General features: G+C 45.9%; 1 protein-coding gene across 1 annotated transcript in view; it reads left to right on the top strand.

Moving 5' to 3' along the window:
• The first annotated feature begins 694 nt into the window (after nt 1-694).
• Nucleotides 695-21420, top strand: part of LOC127227951 (adenylate kinase 7-like) — a 65221-nt gene continuing 44495 nt past the window's right edge. Inside the window, 4 exon segments of the mRNA XM_051192334.1 lie at nt 695-911; nt 4877-5068; nt 8643-8751; nt 16087-16181. Of these exon segments, the coding sequence (XP_051048291.1) occupies nt 810-911; nt 4877-5068; nt 8643-8751; nt 16087-16181 (498 nt within the window). The 5' untranslated portion in view covers nt 695-809.

Raw genomic sequence — 21420 nt, forward strand, 5'->3', positions numbered from 1 at the left:
CCAGGACAGGTTCCAAAGCAATACAGAGAAACCCTGTCTTGAAAAAAAAAGAAAGAAAGAAAGAAATGGCCTGCAGGCACGTCTGTGGGGGGCATTTTCTTCGATGGGGAAGTGGGGCACAGATCACATGGCAGTGCCACCCTAGGTCCCTGATCCTGAGTTGTCGAAGAAAGGAAGAAAGCAGGCTGAGCAAGACAGTAAACAGCGTTTCCCCATGGCTCTTTGCTTTGGTTCGGCCTTCTGCCCTGACTTCCCTGCCTGGATGATGGTCTTCAGGCTATATGCCCTTTCTTCCCCAAGTTGCCTTTGATTCGGTGTTACCACTTTAATAAAAAAAGAAAAGAAAAGAAAAAAACAAACTAGGGACAAAATCCTAAGGCAGTTGAACCTCGGGCAGCGAACAAGGTGTGGTGGTGGGCTCTCACGCTGTGGTTCCACGTGTCCTGAACGCCAAAACTCGTGACAACAGCTTTTCTTTACAGTAGAGAAGTTGTCACCACATACAGAAGGGACAGTCTTACGGGAAATGTGCACAGCAGCACTGAGTGGAGTGCATGAATCTGGAACTGCAGCTCCTCCCTTTCAGACACGCCCAACCCTGTCCCTGAGCCACGCCCCCAACGGACACTCCCCTGAGTCACGCCCCTCAGACGCCCTATTTAGAGCCCACCCCACTGGACACCCGGAGCCCCGCCCAAAAGCGAGCCACGCCCCAGGGAGTCTGACCGCCTACCCTTCCGAAGTGCACGCCCCTCCTCCTTAGTAACCAACAGGACTCTTTCACCTTAGCAACTACTACAGCTGCCACCATGGCTGAAGAGGAAGTTCCTGCAGTGACTGAGCGAGTTCTGAAGATACAGAGGGTGTTCATAAACCAGCTGGACACCTACAGCAGCGGAAACATAGGAAAGGTGAGCGGCGGTCCGAGTTAGACCCCCAGGTCCATCCCCATTTCAAGGATCTTTCACCACGGGCTGTTAGGAGCCTCCCCAGGGGAAGAGTCCAATCCTGACACATCGGTGTCTCCAGGACCTGTCCCTAACCACAGCTGACCCACCCTCCTTCATGGAAACCCAGGTGTTTGGAGACTGCAAGCCAGGCTCCGGTCCCTACTTCTTTAGTATGGGAAAACCGAGGCTCAAGAGAGGAAAGGATGTGTAAAGATTAACGTATAGGGAGTAATGGCCAGGACCAGGAGCAGACTAGTTATAAGTCCAGTCATTATGTCGCCCATGAAACATTCGTTTACCCTTTTTTAACGATCTATTTTGTGCTAGGCATAATTTTGACCAGGTCCCAATAAGCTTCCTCACCTACAGAAGGGCTGGGGAGACAGCCCAGTGGGAGATGGTACTTTAGGTTCAAGCAATAGGACTTGAGATCTGACCACCATCATCCATGTAAAAGCTGGGCAAGTGGTAGCACTGGAAAACAGAAGATCCTGGGAGCTTGCTGGCCAGACAGTCTAGCTGAGATGACAAGCACCAGGTTCAGTGAGGGACCCTGTCTTGAAAATTAAGTGGAGATATAAAGCCCCTTGGGGGGGGGGAGATCCCAGGAGAGAACCTAGGAGCTGTCATCTTAAATTGTTCATTTGTCAGTACACAGCCATGTTTTAGGGGCTGGAGAAATGACTCAGGGTTAAGAACACTGGTTGTTCTTCTAGATGACCTCAGTTCAATTTCCAGCACTCATTAGGGCAGCTCACAACTGTCCCAACTCCAGTGCAAGGTGATCTGACGCCCTCTTCTGACCTCTATGGGCACTGCATGCACATGGTGCACATACATACACGCAGGTAAACACTCAAATATGAATAAAATAAATCTTATCATGTACAATTAGAACTCAGGTTTCCTGCCTCCCAAGGTTGTTAAAAATTAGTCTGTGGAAACAACCCCCCCCAGTGACTCCTTAAAGCAACTCATCGGATGATCAGCTGTGAAATTAAATTCTGGCATGATTATCAAGGGGCTGTGGCATGCCTGGATGGCTACACAAATATAGCACTGGAATAGACAGAAGAGCATGTAAACGGACATCGAATGCCTTCCATTTGACAGGGAAGCTCTCCCCAGAACAAGCAATGCACAGCAGAGAAGGCTGTGAAGACACCAGGAAAGCAGCTCTCTGCAAAGTTGGATATATGTTTAATGAAGTGGTTTTTCTTTTTATTTTCTCTTTTTCTTTGTTCTCTTACACTCTTAGTTAGCCTGTTTTCACAGTAGTTATTTTTTTTTAATTGACACTGGAATGAGATAGAGGTTTTACAATACAGATTAAAAAAATTTTTTTTACATACCAACCCATACCAACCAGTTTCCTCTCCCTCCTCTCCTCCTGTTCTCTCCTGCACCTCCCTTCTACACACACCACCCCCATCCACTTCTCAGTCTCCATTCAGAAGGGGTAAGGCCTCCCATGGGAGTCAACCAAGCATGGCATATTTAGTTGAGGCAGGATCAAGCTCCTCCCCCAGAATCAAGGCTGGGCAAGACATCTCACTGTAGGGAATAGGTTCCAAAGAGCCAGCTCATGCATCAGGGACAGGTTCTGGACCCACTGCCCTGGCCCTACAAAAGACCAAGCTACATAGCTGTCATCCAGATGCAGAGAGCCTAGGCTGGTCCCTTGCAGGCTCTCTGGCTCCTGATCCAGAGTCTGTGAGCTCCCACAGGCTCAGGTCAGCTGTCTCTGTGGGTTTCTCCATCATGATCTTGAAGCCCCTTGTGCATATAATCCCTCCTCCCTCTCTTCAACTGGACTCCTGGAGCTCAACCCAGTGCTCAGCTGTGGATCTCTGCACCTGCTTCCAACAGTTACTGGATGAAGGCTCTATGATGACAATTAGGATAGTCACCAAAACAGATTAAATCTTAAAATATAAACATAAATCTTAGCCAACATCATCATTCTACTTTATTATTCCATAGTAGTGGCCACTGGCCCCATGTAGTCACTTCAGCATGGCTAGTCCCCAAAGAGAAGCACAGTAAACTGAAATGCATATCGAATCCCAAAGAGTAGCATTTGACAAAAAGAAGACACCCTGCAACTCCACTATTCAGAAGCCAGGGCTAGCCTGAGCTACCCAAGGCATTGTTTATTTTTTTAAAAAAAGTATGAAGCAAAATATTTCATCCATTTTTATAGATGCTGGATAATTTAACAGGGCCCCAGACCTTAGTACACCCTGAGACCTTAGCATAGCTGACTCTATGTTGGAAGTACCATTCAGGCTGTAAAACTCAGCATATAAACAACACCACTTGCCAAAATAAAAACAAAGGCCTAATCCACCCAAGTCCATATAGTTCTGGGAGCGCCTCAAAATGTACTATCCTAGCTGTTTAGCTTTTGTAGCTCTGCTTCTGACTAACTGTTCTTGTTAACTGCAGTATGTCAACCCAGAACATGGTTTTTTGTGCTTAAAATTCACCTTGAAAAAGGCTCAGTAGCTGGAAAAAAATCTCAGCACTAGGGAGGCAGAGACAAGCAGATCTCTGTGAGTTCGAGACCAGCCTGGTCTACAAGAACTAGAGCTAATTCTAGGACAGCCTCCAAAGCCACAGAGAAACTCTGTCTCAAAAAAAAACAAAACAGCCAGGCAGTGGTGTGTACACCCCTACAGAGTGAATTCTAGGACATCAGAGGTTACACAGAGAAACCCTGTCTCAAAAAAACCAAAAGTAAATAAATAAGACACAAATAAGACACAGCACACCATATAATTTATATTGATATGTATTAATTGACAAATACTGCTTTGGCCAGCATGTGCAAGGACCTGCTTTTGATCTCCAGTACTGAAATAATGTTTTAGATTTAATCTCATCTGAATTTTTTTTTTTTTGCTTTTTTTTTGTGTGTATGTGTGTTATAGATGTAACCATTAGATAGTTTAGTTTTAGGATAGGGATATAGCTGAGCCAGCAGGGTGCTTGCCCACCAGGCACGAAACAAGTATGGTGGTACGTGACTGTTCACATCCAGGAGACTGAGACAGGAACATTAGAGGTGACCTTTGGCTTCATAGAAATTTCAAGTCCATCTTAAAATACACGAAATTCCTGTATAAATAAATAAGTCATTAAAAAATAAATAAAGGGGTTGGAGAAATGGCTCAGTGGTTAAAAGCACTGCTCTTCCAGAGGTCCTGAGTTCAATTCCCAGCAACCATATGGTAGCTTACAACCATCCACAATGAGGTCTGGTGCCCTCTTCTGGCATGCAGTCATCCATGCAGGCAGAACACTGTATACATAATAAATAAATAAATCTTTTTAAAAAAAAAATACATGAAATTCTGCTGATTGAGAGAGAGAGAGAATAACAAAGAGAGAGGTGGGGGGAGGGAGGAAAGGGGAAGATAAAGGAAAGGCAAATGGAATTTTGCTTGTTTGGTTTTGAAACAGGGTTTTCCTGTGTAGCCCTGGCTTTCCTAGAACAGGCTTTGTAGACCATACTGGCCTTGAACTCAGGGATCCACCGGCCTCCAGAGTGCTGGAAAAAGAGGGCTGTGTCACCACACCCAGCTGACAAACTGATTTTAAATTACCTCAGGGGTCCATATGGCATATCTGTGTTCCCATTGAGCAAGCCAGACTTTTCACCAGAGTTTAGCTCTATCTGGTGCTAATGGAAGCAGTTGCTGAAGCCCTCTGTGCCTGTGTCATCGGCTATTCAATGTCCTCTGGTGTGACCACTGTCTGTGTTATGAGCGCCATATCGGCCTTTTGTGACCATGATGTACAGGGCTTTTCCTCAGTCTATGGGGTCCCCAGTAGAGGCTAGAGTCCAGAATCATCACTCTCTGGCTTCCCTTGCTCAAAACTCTGCTTAGTGCCCGGGACCTTGCCACTCTCTTCTCTTGCAGTTCCTCTCTAACTGTGTTGCTGGGGCGTCACTGGAAGAGATTGCAGAAGAGGAGGAGGAGGAAGATGAACCAAAGTCAGCAGCCCCAGAAGCTTCTACTGCAAAAGTAAAGGAAGGCACCTTCCAGATTGTGGGCACCTTGGCCAAGCCAGAAAGTGTCAAGCCGGACTTCGCAGTGGAGACGTACTACTCAGTAAGCCCCCAGGGCGTTCCGGAGGACTTGGCAAGGGCAGGATCCCTTTGGTGCCAGACCCTCAGCAACCTGTTACCTCTACCTCAGCCCTTCTGTTCTACATGCAGGCTTCCATGATGGGACATGGGAAATGTCTGTTTTTAAGACTTTGTGTTTCGTCTGTGTGTGTGACTGCAGGCACATGTGTGTCACAGCACACATACACGTAAGTCAGAGGAGTAAATGTTTGCCTTGCACTTTGAGACAGGGTTGCTTTGTTGATTTTTGCTGCCTACGCCAACCTAGCTGGCCCACAAGTGTCCAACAATCCTGTCATTGCCCCCATCTCTTCTCGCTTCTGTGTACATCTCTCTACTGCATCCAGGTTAACAGGGTGCTGGGGTCCGAACTCGGGTCCTCATGGCTGCGCAGCCAGTGCTTGTACTCACTGAGCCGTCTCCCCAGCCCAGGACACGTCTTTCTACTGTGCTAGAAAATACAACAATGTAAAGCCTCCGCTTTAAATGTGGGACCATGGCAAAGCATTTAAGTGAGATAGTCTTGGAAGAGATCTGTCTAGCCTTGACTCCCAAGCTCTTGAAACCCTTCTCTCTATGGAGCATCAAGCATAAGGCCACACGAATGTGCCTAACAGGAAAGAGGAGGGGGGGGGTGAGCCCCTGGAGGCTCACATGCCTTCCTGCTGCCTGTTGAGCGGCTGTGCTATCTCCACCTGCCAAACTAGTCCCTGTCCTCACTGGGAGACATTTCTGTACTCCTAGAAAGAGGGGTACAGAAGGAGCCCCCTCTCCCAGACTAACTCTCCCTCCACCTGGCCCAATACCTCTCTGAACCCACCACAGAGCTCTGTGTACCTCATAACCTGTTTGTGCCTCAAGATTTAACCCACTGGGGCTGGAGAGATGGCTCAATGGTTAAGAGCAATGGCTGCTCTTCCAGAGGTCCCGAGTTCGATTCCCAGCAACCACATGGTGGGTCACAACCATCTATTATGAGATCTGGTACCCTCTTCTGGCCTGCAGGCATACGTGCAGGCAGAACACTGTATACTTAATGAATAAATAAATGAATAAATAAATCTTAAGAAAATACCCTTAAAAGAAAAAAAAAATAACCCATTACCTACGGCAGTTACAAAATACAAGAAAAGTATTATCAAGACCTGTACTGCAGCTGGTCGTGGGAGCTCACACCTGTCCCCCCAGCTCTTGGGAGGTAAAGACAGATGAATCACAAGTTCAGGGACAGTGAGTACAAACGAGGGCCAGTATTCACATATGTGAGCCCATCGAGCCATCCTAAACGTAGACCGTAACAAAGACCCTGTCTTCAAATGTCACAGACTGGGGTTCTAGAAATTAGGAGGGCAAACGCATCTGTGGAGGTTTGAATGAGAGTGGACTCCCTAGGCTCACATATCTGAATGCTTGGTCCCCAGTTGGTGCAACTGTCTGGGAAGGATTAGGAGCTGTGGCCTTGTTGAAGGAGGTGTGTCACTGGGGGGTGGGATTCGAGGTTTCAAAAATCCACACCAGGTCCGGGGTCTTTCACTCTGCCTCCTGCTTGTGGCCCAGACCTAAGCTCTCAGAGCTTGCTCTAGCACGGTGGCTGCCTGCTTGCTGCTGTGCTCTCCATCTTGATGGATAAGGACTCTGGCCCTCCGAAACTGCAAGCTCCTGGTTAAATGCTTCCTTTTATAAGTTGTCTTGGCCATGGTGTCTCTTTACCACAACATTGACTGAGGAAAATATCCTTTCAGGGAGGGGAGACAACTCAGCTTACGACATTGGTCTCTTAAAGGGTCTTTTTCTGGGCTGTATGTACAAGGTGGGAGCACACAGGGGGACATACAGCGAGAACATCAAGACAGAGATGGGAGCCTTGTCTCTTCCTAGCTACACAATAGCAGCCCTTGCCATCACTGGCTGGGAGCTAAAGGAGAGGGAAAGGTTCACAACCTTCCTGATACTGTGACCCTTTAATACAGCTCCTCCTTATTTCTGTTGCTACTTCGTAACTGTAATTTTGCTACTGTTGGGAATGTATATACATATTTGGGGCAGGGTTTCTCTGTGAGGCTTTGGAACCTGTGCTGGAACTCATTCTGTAGACCAGGCTGGCTTCAAACTCACAGAGCTCCTCCTTGCTGTCTCTGCCTCCCAAGTGCTGGGATTAAAGGCGTGGACCACCACCGTCCAGCCATATATGTTTTCTGATAGTCTTTGGTAACCTCTGTGAAAGGGCTATTTGAATCCCAGAGGAGAACCACTACTCTAGATGGTGTTTGGGCTAGATGATTTTATGTCAGCTTGACTTGAGCTGAGGTCATCTGAGAGAAGGGAACCTTAATTAAGAAAATACAGCCATAAAATCAGGACGTACACAAGCCTGCATTTTCTCAATTAGTGATTGATGGGAGAGCCCAGCCCATTGTGGGTGGAGTCATCCCTGCGCAGGTGGTCCAGGGTTCTATAAGAAAGCAGGCTGAGGGGGGCTGGAGAAATTGCTGGGTGGTTAAGAGCACTGGCTGCCCTTCCAGAGGACCTGGGTTGGGTTCCCAGCACCCACATGGAAAGCTCACAACTGTCTATAACTCCAGTTCTAGGGGATCTGACACCTTCACACCAATGCACTTAAAATAAAGTTAGAGCAATTTTTTTTTTTAAGACAGCAGACTAATCAAGCCATGGAGAGCAAACCAGAAAGCAGCATCCTCCATGGCCGCTGCATCAGCTCTGCCTCCAGGTTCCTGCCCTGTGTGAGTTCCTGCCCTCACTGCTTGTGATAATGAACTGTAATGCCCCTACGACAGTGGTAGCACATGTCTGTTATTTAAGACACTCAGTGTCTTCTTGCACCCAAGCAAACTACAGTAGATGAATACAAAGGGACCAGAAAGGGGCTGGAGAAACATGTGCACACGCATACCTGTGTGGAAACTGGAAGACAGCATTGAGTGTCTTCCTACTGAGAGACAGTGTCTCCTTGGCCTGCTTACCCAGGAGGCTAGGGCTGGCTGGTGAGGCAGCCCCAGGAACCTCTTCCGGCTTCCACCTCCCCAGCTGTGCAAATGGGAGCCACACCAGCCAGACTTCATTTTTATTAAATTCTGCAAACTAAACTCGGGTCCTCATGTTTGCAAGGCTTTACTGACTGATGCATCTCCCCAGCCCATGTTTTGCAGGGGTTTTGTTTGTTGTTGTTTTGGTTTGGTTTTGGTTTTTGGTTTTACGAGACAGGTAGCTTTGGAGCCTGTCCTGGAACTAGCTCTATAGACCAGGCTGACCACGAAGTCACGGAGATCCGCCTACCTCTGCCTCCTGAGTGCTGGGATTAAAGGTATGCACCACAAACACCCGGCTATGTTTTGCAGTTTTTAAGACCACCCACTCCAGGCTGTTTTCAATGATGTCTTTGCTACTTGTAATTCATTTTAATAGAAACACCTCTACAAATGCTCCCTATGGGGTCTCTTGGGGTGGACAGATGTAATTCAGAGGCTGTCAGTCCATCTAGATGTCCAGGTTCCCTTGTTGACATGTTAATGCAAAGGGACTGTTGCTTTTCTCTTCAGGCTATCTCCCGAGAAGACCTCCTCACACATCTGCTGGAGTGTGATGTTATCATCTATAACATCACCGAAAATTCGAAGCAAGTGGAGGAAGCCGTGTGGGCAGTCTCTGGTCAGTGAGCTATGAGGAACCACTGGGGATGGAAAACACCATAATCCCACATCCCGGTTAACCCTTTATAATCTTAAGAGGCACTGTTTATGCACAGCCACCACTTTGAGGAGCACAGAAGAGGTCTGAGAAATACCTAAAGTTTGAAGCGGGTGCGAGTGAAGGCACCTGTGGGTAGAACCTCAGAAGTCTGGTGGTGTTTTATTGCGAGTCTTAAGGTGTAGTTCGGTGTCTTAGTTTTTTTGTTTGTTTGTTTTTTTGTTTTTTTTTTTTGTTTTGTCTTTTTGTTTTGTTTTTTCTGTTGCTGCTGCTGCTGCTGCTGCGATTAAAAACACCCTGGCAGCCAGATAGTGGTGGGCACACCTGTAATCCCAGCATTCGGGAGGCAAAGGCAGGCGGATCTCTATGAGTTCAAGGACAGCCTGATCTACAGAGAGAGTCCCAGGACAGACTCCAAAGCTTGGAGAAGAAGAGTTTGTTCTGGCTTAGTTTAAGGTACAGTTCGTTATGATGGGGCAGTCAGGGTGGCAGGCGCTTAACCATTGAGCCACCCTCCAGTCCTTCCTTCTGGCCTCCTCCCACATCATGCAAATGGACCCGCATCCGTGCAGGCAAGACACTTGCACACATAACATAAATATTTTCTTTAAAGAAAAGAGTGACACTGGGCCACATAAGTGAATTATTCAAGGGCCCTAATTATTGATTGGGGCTTTCTTTTTATTTATTTATTTATTTATGTATACAGCATTCTGCCTTCATGTGTGTCTGCATGCTAGAAGAGGGTGCCAGATCACACTACAGATGGTTGTGAGCCACCATGTAGTTGCTGGGAATTGAACTCAGAACCTCTGGAATAGCAGTCAGTGCTCTTAACCTCTGAGGTATCTCTCCAGCCCAATTGGGGCTTTTTCTTTTATGAGGTTCAAGAGAAAGAGGTGTTTGGTTACTAAGGGACATGGTGAGGTTGATTCTCTATTTTGATTGACAGATATAAGCTCTGGTTTTTTTGTTTTGTTTTGTTTTTTATTATTTTTTCTTATTTTACATATCAATCCCAGTTCCCTCTCGCCCCCCATGCTCCCTGACCCCTCCTCCCAACCCACCCCACACACACACACACACACACACACTGCACAGGGAGGGTGATGCCTTCCAGGAGGGATCATCAAAATCTGTCAAGTCATTTGGAGTAGGAGGGTCTAGGCCCTCCCCCATGCCTCTAGGCTAAGGGAGTAGTCCTCCATGGGGAATGTGCTCCCAAATTCCTTTTGTCCACCAAGGATACATCCTGGTTCCACTGTCAGAGGTCCCTTAGTCTGCCCAGGCCTTCTAACTGAGACCCATGTTCAGGGGGTCTGAGTTGGTATAATGCTGGTTTCCCAGCTATCAGTCTGGGGGTCAATGAGCTCCCCCTTGTTCACGTCAGCTGTCTCTGTGGGTTTCTCCAGTCTGGTCTTGACCCCTTTGCTCATCACTCCTCCCTCTCTGCAACTGGATTCCAGGAGTTTGGCTCAATGTTTAGCTGTGGGTGTCTGCTTCTCTTTCCATCAGCTGCTAGATGAGGGCTCCATGATGGCATATACGCTAGTCATCATCTCATTAACAGGGAAAGGCATTTATGATAGCCTCTCCACTGTTGCTCAGATTGTTAGTTGGGGTTAGTCTTGTAGGTCTTTGGACATGTCTCTAGAATCAGTTTTCTATTCAGTCCTATAATGGCTCCCTTTATTATGGTATCTCTTTTTTTCACTGTCATCTATTTGTCCCCTGACTCAATCAATCTTCCTGGTCCCACGTATTCTCCTCTCTTCGTCTCCTCTTTCTCCTAACTCCCTCTCCACTCACTGCCCCCACCCACTCCCAATATGCTCAGGAGATCTTGTCCCTTTCCCCTTCTGTGAGGGACCTTGTATGAATCTCTTAGGATCCTCCTTGTATCCTAGTTTCTCTGGCAGTGTGTATTATAAGCTGGTGATCCTTTGCTCTTTGTTTAAAATCCATATATGAGTGAGTACATACCATGTTCCTCTTTTTGTGACTGGGTTACCTCATTCAGGATGGTTTCATCAAGTTCCATCCATTTGCCTGTGAATTTCAAGATTCCATTTTTTTTTTTTTTTTTTTTTTTTTTTTGTTCCTCCGAGTAGTATTCCATTGTGTAAATGTGCCACATCTTCTTTATCCATTCTTCAGTTGAGGGGCATCTAGGTTGCTTTCAGGTTCTTGCTATTACAAATAATGCTGCTATGAATATAGTTGAACAGATGTCCTTGTTGTGTAGATGTGGATCATTTGGGTATATGCCTAAGAGTGGGATTGCTGGGTCCTGAGGACTCACCATACTGATCTCCAAAATGTCTGTACAAGTTTGCACTCCCACCAGCAGTGGAGGAGTGTTCCCCTTTCTCCACATCCTCTCCAGCATAAGCTGTCATTGCTGTTTCTAATTTTAGCCATTCTGACAGGAGTAAGATGGTATCTAAGAGTTGTTTTGATTTGCTTTTCTCTGATGGCTAAGGATGTTGAGTACTTTCTTAAGTGTCTTTCAGCCATTTTGGATTCCTCCATTGAGAATTCTCTCTTCAGTTCTGTACCCCACTTTTTAATGTGGTTATTTGGTGTTTTGGTGACTAGTTTCTGGAGTTCTTTGTATATTTTGGAGATCAGCCCTCTGTCAGATGTGGCGTTGGTGAAGATCTTTTCCCAGTCTGTGGGCTGCTGTTTTGTCTTGTCAACTGTGTCCTTTGTCTTACAGAAGCTGCTCAGTTTGAGGAGGTTCCATTTATTAATTGTTGATCTCATTTTCTGTGCTACTGCAGTTATGTTCAGGAATTGGTCTTCTGTACCAATTTGTTCAAGGGTACCTCCCACTTTCTCTTCTAAAAATGTTCAGTGTGGCTGGATTTATGTTGAAGTCTTTGATCCATTTGGACTTGAGTTTTGTGCATGGCGATAGACATGGGTCTATCCGCAGTCTTCTACACACCATCATCCAGTTGTGCCAGAACCATTTGTTGAAGATGCTTTCCGCCTCCCATTTTATAATTTTAGCTGTTTTGTCAAAAATCAGGTGTTCGTAGGTGTGTGGGTTAATATCAGGATTTTCGATTAGATTCCATTGGTCTACCTGTCTATTATTGTGCCAATACCAAACTGTTTTCAGGACTATAGCTCTGTAGTAGAGCTTGAAGTCAGGGATGGTGATGCCTCCTGAAGTTCCTTTATTGTACAGGGTTGTTTTGGCTATCCTGGGTCTTTTGTTTTTCCATATAAGTTGAGTATTATCCTTTCAAGGTCTGTGAAGAATTGTGCTGGGATTTTGATGGGGATTGCATTGAATTTGTAGATTACTTTTGGCAAGATTGCCATTTTTACTATGTTTATTCTACCTATTATCCAAGAGCATGGAAGATCTCTCCATTTTCTGGTATCTTCTTTAATTTTTTCTTTAAAGACACAAAGTTCTTGCTATATAGATCTTTCACTTGTTTGGTAAGCGTTATGTTACCCCAAGATACTTTATGTTGTTTGTGGCTGTTGTAGAGGGTGATGACAGCTAACGGAGATCAAGGGAGTACAGTTAGGAAAGGAAGAAGTCAAGCTGTCACTATTTGCAGGTGATATGATAGTTTACATAAGCGACCCCAAAAACTCTACCAGGGAACTCCTACAGCTGATAAACACATTCAGCAAATTATCAGCATACAAGATTAACTAAAAAAAAAAAAAATCAGTTGCCCTACTATATACAGACAATAAAGGGGCTGAGAAAGAAATCACAAATTTAAGCTCTGTAACTCACTGTGCATCCCCCTTCCCATGATACATTTGATTTTGGTCGTATACATGCCCAGTTATTCACAGGCATACAGGCTGTGAATAGGAGACTCCTATTCTAAAAGAATAGGAGACTCCAGGACACAGTTTGCCTCATTGTATTATCATACAAAGCAAGTTCAGGGACTGGTGAGATGGCTCAGGCCACCAAGCCTGACAACTAGAATTCCTTACCCAAGGCCCATGTGAGTGAAGCAGAAAACTAACTCTCACAGACTTTCTTCTGTCTTCTGCAGTTAGGTGTGTGTGTGTGTGTGTGTGTGTGTGTGTGTGTGTGTATTTAAAGTTTCAGCCTTGCCTGGCAGTGGTGGCTCACGCCTTTAATCCCAGCACTCTGGAGGCAGAATGGATCTCTGTGAGTTCCAGATCAGCCTGGTCCACAAGAGCTAGTTCCAGGACAGGTTCCAAAACCACAGAGACACCCTGTCTCGAAAAAACAAAAATAAAAAATAAAGAAATAAAGTTTCAGCCTAGATCTGCCCATTTTTTTTCTTGGTTTCAAGATATGATCTGGGACATGTTTAAAGAGGCATGAGCCATCATTTGAGGGTCACTAAGAGGAGTAACTTCTGTCCATTGTTTAAAGCGTGTATGTGCAGTCTGGTGTAGGGAGGAGTTATAAGCTGCCATCAGGTTGCTAGAAGCTTTGTCTGGAGAGGGGGGAGTGTGGGTAGTTCATGCAGCTAAGAGTCTCAGGCTACCGAATGCTTTCTTGGAAGAGGGTATGTGTATGTCTAAGCCTAGAGGTGCCCTTGGTACTAAACTATTTCCCATGCTCGCCTGCTCCAGCCAGATGGCCCTTGGCTGTGGATTTTAGACCTTAAACATAGACTTTAAGCTGTGACAGATCAGCCCATTAGAGGGTGACCCCATGACTCCTCCAGGAAAAGTAAACATTTCTCAAACTGGGGCATTGCACTGGTTCTGCTGGGATTTAAGTGTAGTGCAAATCTCATTTCTTCCTTTCTTTCTCTCTTTCTTTCTTTCTTTCTTTCTTTCTTTCTTTCTTTCTTTCTTTCTTATTTCTTTAAGAAAACTTCACTTCTTGGAGGAAACAGTTTAACTACAGTGTATGGCTTGTGAGGTAAAATGTTTCTGTGCAAGAAAATATAGTCAGATCCACTTCGTTCTGTTGGCACAGTCACTTGGCCACTGTGGTGAGTGAGCTAGAGAGTGCAGTCAGGGCCTTCGTCATTTTACCCAGTATACGTTTTCTTTCTTGGGTTTTTGTTTGTTTGTTTGTTTGTTTTTAAGACAGGGTTTCTCTGTGTAACAGCCCTGGCTGTCCAGAAACTAACACTGTAGACCAGACTGGACTCAAACTCACAGAGATCCACCTGCCTCTGTCTCCTGAGTGCTGGGATTAAAGGCGTGTGCCACCATCACCTGGCCAGATCTTGTTTTTCTTAAATCGAATGTATATTCTTTGGGGAAAAAATGTGTGTGTGTGCGTGTCTGTGTGTGTGTGTGTGTGTGTGTGTGTGTGTGTGTGTGTGTGTGTGTGTCCACAGAGACCAGAAGAAGGCATCATGTCTCCTGGAACTGGAGTTACAGGAAGTAGAGAGCCACTGACGTTGGGAACAATGAGAACTGAACTTAGGTCTTGTACTGGCACAGCACATGTTCTTAATCAACTGCTGAGACCCCTCCCCAGCACCTAAATATATATTCTTAATTCCTGATGTGGTACCCAGGACGACGAGGTGGGAGTATTGTACAGCTGAACTTTTCTTTACACCACCAGCTCACAAATGACAACATGAAGATATTTATTGTGAAGGCTCTGCCTTAGTTTATGTTTGTCCCGATAGCTCTAATAACTTAAAGAAAACTGCTTCTATTAATCTACATTTTAACATATGGCTTTTGACCTTTCTTTCATTCTGTATGTCCGACTTCCTCTCTGTCTCGTAGACATCTCCTGGTGTAATTCTCATGCCTAGATTCCTCTTCCTCCATCTCCCTGGAAACCCTGCCTGGTCTCGCTGCCTAGTTATTGGCCATGCAGCTCTTTATTACGTCAGTCACAGCAATGCATCTTCACATGTGTACAAATATCCCACAACAGAGTGAGATTCTGAAACCAAGCTGCCTACATGACCAAACTGATAAAAACAGCAAAAAAAGGAAAAAAGGGAAGGAAGGAAGGAAGGAAGGAAGGAAGACAGGTAGGGGCAAGGATAGAAAAGACAGACTGCAGAGTTGGAGATGTGGCTCTAATGAGTACTTGCCTAACAGGGATTCAGTCCCCAGCAGGACTTAGACCAGGCATGATGGTGGTGCACATCCTCAACCCTAGCACTTTGCGGGTGGAGACAGAATCAGAAGTTCAAGGTCCTCCTTTGCTACACAGCTAGTTGGAAGTCAGACTAGAGAACAGGGAAAGGAAAAAAAAAGGCGATCCTCGGTAAGGAATGCTGCTTTTAACCAACACTGCATTGTTTTGAAATGTCTTAGAATTCTTCTACCTCACCTTTCACGGATACTGCAAAAGGAAGGCAAGATGGCTCAGGGGGAAGGAATGGACTCTTGGCAGTGAGGGGAAAATATTTGCATGCAAGCTGTGCTTCTACGGGGGTGGGGGGATGTCAGGCAGAGCATATTCAACCTATTATAAATGTCACACATTAAAAAGGTGACCCAGTTAGAGCCCTAGAAATGTGGCACACATTCACAAAACAGGCCAAAGTAAAGCACAGCAGAGAGGGAAAAGTCGAAAGAACAGAACTAAATGGGAAAGTTCTTACTAGAATAAAAAACAAGCAAATGTCAAAGTAACGACTGAAATTGGGATTAGCGTGAACGAAAGTGGCACAGTGTCCTCAGGCTGAGTTCAGTCACGCTTTCCCCTCTGAGGGCGAGTCCCTGAATTCCCTTGCAGGGACACCAGCACCTCAGTGTGCTATTGTGTAAGGAGTCACCTAACAGGATTGCAAGTGTGCCTGATGCTCCAAGGACCCTCTGTCCTGCCGCCACGGTACCTCAGAGAAATCATCCAATAGCAAGACTACTTCAGTGCAACCACAGCCCCGACTCTGGCAGGCTCCATGGAGCTTGAGACATGATCACTGCCCTTTGTGCATGTCTGCTGGACACACCCATCACTCATGGTCCATAACCTGCAATTACACCTGGCCCTTGGGCCCCCGAAGCAGAGCCCCCTACTCCCAACCCCCAAGCCAGCTGCAATGTGAAGGGAAGATACATCCTAAATTACATCCACACCTGAAGCCTAAGCCACAGAAATGGCCTTCTGTGCCCTCTGATGCGCAGCCTTCTGCAGAGGCCCCAACACTCATTTTGGGCAGCTCCCAGCCACTTGTAAGTCCAGCTCTGGGGGATTTGATACCTCTGAGGTCTGCTGGCACCTCCAGTCACATGGCTATACCCACATCCAAGACACATACATATTAAAAATAGAATTAAAATACTTAAAACAAAGCAAAAACCCTCTTATATGGATTCAAATGACTGCCCTACGTTTTGGCCCCACAGCATTGAATGAAGAAATTGTCCATTTTGAAAAGAGGAAGGTGTTCATTTTGCTGTCGACGGTGATGACGTGGGCGAGATCCAAACCTCTGGACCCTGTGAGTGGACTGCTAGCCTTTCTTCACAGTGAGCTGTGTATCCCTACACTGCTGAACCTCACCCCATTTCAAGCATCTCAACTCTAACTACATTCAAATCTAGGGGAGTTCACTATTTCGTATACCTCCAAGGCTTGGTGGTTCTTGTGTGTATTGTTTTGTTTTCTGAGACCGCACCTCATATAGTCCAGGCTGGCCTCAAACTCACTACATAGCCAAGGATGGCTTTAACTTTAGATCCATCTATTGCTATACCTAGAAAGCTGGGATCCCAGGCATTCATGGCCATATACTCAGTTTTTATGTGACGCTAAGGCTCAAACCAAGGACTTTGTGCATGCCAGACAAGCACTCTGCCACCAAGCTACATCCCCAGCTACAACCACCACCAACTTTAAAATGCTGCCTGGTAGACAATGGTGCTACACAACAAGGCTTTGGTCAAGGCCTGACCATGTCATGATAAGGGTCCAAAAAGGTTACCTTTCTTATTGCTCAGACAGAATGTCTAACAGAAGCAGGTTGAGGAAGGTTTTTTGGTTGTTGTTTTGTTTTGGTGTTTTTCAAGACAGGGTTTCTCTGTATTACTTTGGAGCCTGTCCTGGAACTTACTTTGTAGCCCAAAATGGCACCAAACTCAACAGAAATCCACCTGCCTCTGCCTCTCTAGTGCTGGGATTAAAGATGTGAGCCACCTCCACCGGGCTGTTTGTTTTTTGTTTTTTGTTTTGTTTTGTTTTTGTTTTGAGACAGGCTCTGGCTATCTACTCTGGCTGGCCTGGAATTGTTATACAGACCAGTCTGGCCTCTGCTTCCCTAGAGCTGAGATGAAGGGTGTGTACCACCACGCCTGGCAGAAGGAGTAGATTTCTCTTGCCTCACTGAAGTGTTACGAACCATCATGGAGTGTTGGAGTGTGAGGTGGCGGTCATTGTGTCTGCCGTCTGGAAGCAGAGAGAAAGACGGATGCTGATGCTCAGCTCGTTTTCTCTTTTTTATTCAGTCAGGGACCCCATCCTGGTGGCTCTTCCTTCCTCAACTAGTTCTCTGGAAATGCTCTCACGGCTTTGCCCCATAGTGGCTCTCCCAGGTGACTCCAAATACGGTTAAACCGACAATGAAGACGAACCTTCACAGTTATATTGGAGCTGACGTTCTTATTGCCCTATGACACTGCAGCCCTCCTGAAGTCACAGCGTAGTGCATTCCCTGAGGGGCTGTGCAACGTGGCTGGAAGTAAGGCCACTGAGAACAGCACAGCGGGCCAAATAAGGTGTCGTACGTACCCACCGATGACAGTTACTACATTGTGACCAAAAGTGTGCCTTCTCAGTGGTCATTTGCTGCTGTCCCAGAGCCTTTGTGGCTGTGTGATAGCCTTTTCAAGGTGCAACAGTTGGTATGAATAGTCCCGGCTCCATCTGAAGAGATGACAATGTTATGGAGTTTGAGACGCCACCTGCCCATGGAAAAGACCACAGACACAATCCGGATTATAATTAGTTAAGTTTATTGATACCACTAGCAGGACAGCAATCTCTGAGTCAAACTAGAGGCTGCCACGTCTCTAAGGCAGGTGAGGGAAGGATTTTTAAAGGTGAAAACCACAAAAAGCACCTGATTGACTACACAAGCTAGCCAGGGCTATCCTGCTCTGCCAAGGTCAGATAGTCAAGGTGACCTCAAAATAGTCCCTGAAGGTCAGCATAAGCAGGTTATAGAAGCAAAAAAAAAAAAAAAAAAAAAAATCAGTCATGTCATAACAAGTAAATGGTAAGGGCTGCATATTTCTGGGGTTGGGGAGTCATTATGAGGGTTAATAGGAACTTACCTTCTGGTGACTTGAACTTGAGACAAACAGTTATTTGGGACCAAGATGGATACCTAGTGTAAAACAGAGTTTCCTCAGCCATCACAACAATGTGAATGGTGTGCAGGTTCTCTCTCTCTCTCTCTCTCACACACACACACACAAGCACTGTGTGCAGGGTCTCTCTCTCTCACACACACACACACAAGCACTGACAGTGATTCTTGGCTTTCCATACTGATAAGCTATTAATTACAAGATGCATTTGCAGGACTCTGATCATTAGACTTGGCAGAAGGTACCTTCACTTGCAAAGCTGTCTTTACTGGCCCCCTATTTGTTTTTTATGACATAAAGTTATGTTCTGTGGGTGAGTAAAGAAACAAGAGATGATGCTAACTCAGCTAAATTGTCAGAACAAGAATGATTGACAGATTCTAGTTGTCACAACTAATAACTAGCTAGCCAAGAGCAGTCAATTCCATTTAAGCTGATAAGTAGTAACTAAGTTTTAGCACTGTTTCGAGTGGTTTTCCCCACAGGTCAGTCTGGTCCCACCGCCACGCCAGCCCCAAATATCACACTGAAACACTGTATTAGATATAATTCTGTTGGCCAGTTACTTGTTACTTATCAGCTAGCTCTGTCTTAATTATTAACCCATTTCTATTAATCTAAGTGTTTCCACGTGGTCTCATCTTACCTGAGAGAGGGGCTGGCATTCTGCTCTCTCATGTCTCTACATGCTGACTCCTCCCTACTACTTCCTCTTTCCTCCTTGTCTCCTAGTCCCTCCTATCATCCTTCCCTATTGGCCAACAGTGCTTTATTCATTAACCAATAAGAGAAACATATTTACAGAATGACATCTCCCATTATAGCACAAATACTTTTTTTTCAGGGTACATACTCTAAAAATGTATTCATTTGTCTATCCTGGATGTCCTATTTATTTCTTTTTAATCTGGCAACCCTGTCTGTGGGTTAGTCACATGGGTATAAAAGGACAGTCAATCATGTAATATGTAATTTGTCCAGGATCTGTCATGTACACAGAATGATGGAGCAGCTACATCATCCTTCACAAACTAATTTTGTCTGTATTTCTCCTATGAGAATCACCAATACTGGGTTTGCCCCAGTCCCATTCCCATCTATCCATCTGTCCTTCCATCTACCATCCACCCACCAACACATACATACATACATACACACACACATACACACACACACAATACTCACCCCATTCACCCATACATACATATAAACATACGTATACCACACCCATCCCATCCCATCTACCCATCCATCCAGCAGTTTATTAGCCAATGCTCTTAACTCATCATCCAATAGCTCATCTAGCTCTCTCTGTATCCATGGCAACTTTCTAGCTCAGTTGTCAGCGTCCCTGACTATGAGATTTGCCGGATGGCTGCTGCCTACTGTTGATGCCATCTAGGGGGTGCAGGAATGGGTTTATTTATCTGCCAATCAAAGCATCAAAGGGAAGGAAAGAAGAGTTGCTGGAGATCTTGGGGAGTCCCAACAGAGCCATCATATGAGACCTGGAAGATGAGTTCCCTGTTGAAGTTCATTAATAAAAGGATTTGATTTCAGAGAGGACACAAACAGAAGTATTGGGGACAGTATGTTAGTTTAAAAGGAAAACCCCAGGGTGAGCAAACTATAAGCCTCACAGCTGCCCCAAAGGCAGGAGGAAAGTGGTAAAGAAAAGGACCAAAGCCAAGCTGCTTGAGATGGGGCAACATGGAAGGAAGGTAGCTGCCTGCTGGCAGGCGCCAAGTGAGGACAAAGCCTAAGTGCTGATTAGGAGCCAAGAAAGCATCCTTCGCTTCTGGCCAGCGACTGAGAGAAGAGAAGAAAAAGAACTAGCAGGCATGCCCAGCCAAACCTCAGGGTGTCCCGGGCTCGCAGGGGGACTGCACTGGACAGTGAGGACTCCAGATTGTCTTCAGGTGAAGTGGGTCCTTTAACTGTCCCATTGGATTAACCGGGAAACAAAGGTTTGTCTCCACCTAGTGGAGGATTCCATTCTTTACATTGTAAATTCAGTGGTCTATGACAGCCTTGTTACACTGCAATTCAGAACTTGCTGCTTGGATGCTTAAAAAGCGTGGGTCCTGGCTCAGGGCATCGGTCAGTGAGCAAAGGTGCTTGCAGCGGTTCCTGACCTTAAATCTTTAGAACCCATTAACGACAAACACACAGTGAGAACACCAGTCATCTCGGAGCTTCTGTGTAGACAAGAAAGCCCCCGGAAGCTTGAGCGGTCCCTAGCTTGGATGCTCATCAACAAAAAAACAAAAACAAAGAGGTCTTTTTTCAAACTGGGTGGAAGATGAGAACTGATACACAGCTAGTGTAAACTGGGCATGGTGTTCCATGTAATCCTGTAATCCCAGGCTTGAGGAAGTGGGGGTGTTAAATCTGAAAATTTCCAGGAGAAAGACCAAATCCACAATTGTCCAGCTGAAGCAAGCTTATCAAACACTGGCCAGGAGGATAAACAGGCCAGGCCCATGCCCGGGACTCCCACAGAATGGCATTGAGTTATTTTAGTCAGGTGTTCATAAAGGCAGAACCCACAAGGCTTTCCATCACTGTCTTCCTTCCCGTAGTCCTCGAATCAGGGACAAGCATACATCCTGTTGTACTTCCTGCCTAGGCACCTCCCACCTACATGTGACCAAGCAAAGCACATCCTGTGCACTTGGGGCAACCAACCTCGTTCACTGAAGTGAAAATGTAACCTGTTAGCCTGCATGAGCAACAGCCCTCAGTATTCCAGGAAATTGCCTGTCCTCCAGCAAATGACGCTTGTAGGTTAAACTTTAGCTCTTGCTAGAGGCAATAGGATCAGAAGTTCAGGGTAAACTTCCTTTGGGTACTTATCAAATGCAAAGCCAGCCTGGGCAACCTGAGACCATGTCAAAAAACAAACAGATAAAAGGCCTCCATTTTGTTAGTGTTATGTGGAGCAAGGGGGACCTTGGTGAATCCCTTGGCAGGTGAGAGACAAATAAGCCATGCAGGCAGAACTCACATGGGAAGTTTTACTGGGGAAAGGGAAGGTAGAAAGGAGAAGGGGAGGGGAAGAGAGGGAGAGAGAGACAGAGACAGAGATCAGCCTGCCCCCTGAGAGGAATGGCAGAGAGAGAGAGAGAGAGAGAGAGAGAGAGAGAGAGAGAGAGAGAGGAAGTAGGCAGAGCTCATCTCTTAAAGGGACCTTTTGTGGCTGCCTACAGAGCCAGGGTACCGCTTGCCAGCGTGAAGGGGTGAGGCACTCTTCCAGGCCCCCCCAAGGGTCGGGGGCCAGGGTGTGCCCGGATGCTAACATTTAGTATACACAGAGCTTCAGTTTGCCCTTTGGTTTACAACAAGCAGTCTTGCTAACATTCACTACACAGC

The sequence above is a fragment of the Phodopus roborovskii genome, unplaced genomic scaffold, assembly GCF_943737965.1.
Source record: "Phodopus roborovskii unplaced genomic scaffold, PHOROB, whole genome shotgun sequence".
Classification (NCBI taxonomy): Eukaryota; Metazoa; Chordata; class Mammalia; order Rodentia; family Cricetidae; genus Phodopus; species Phodopus roborovskii.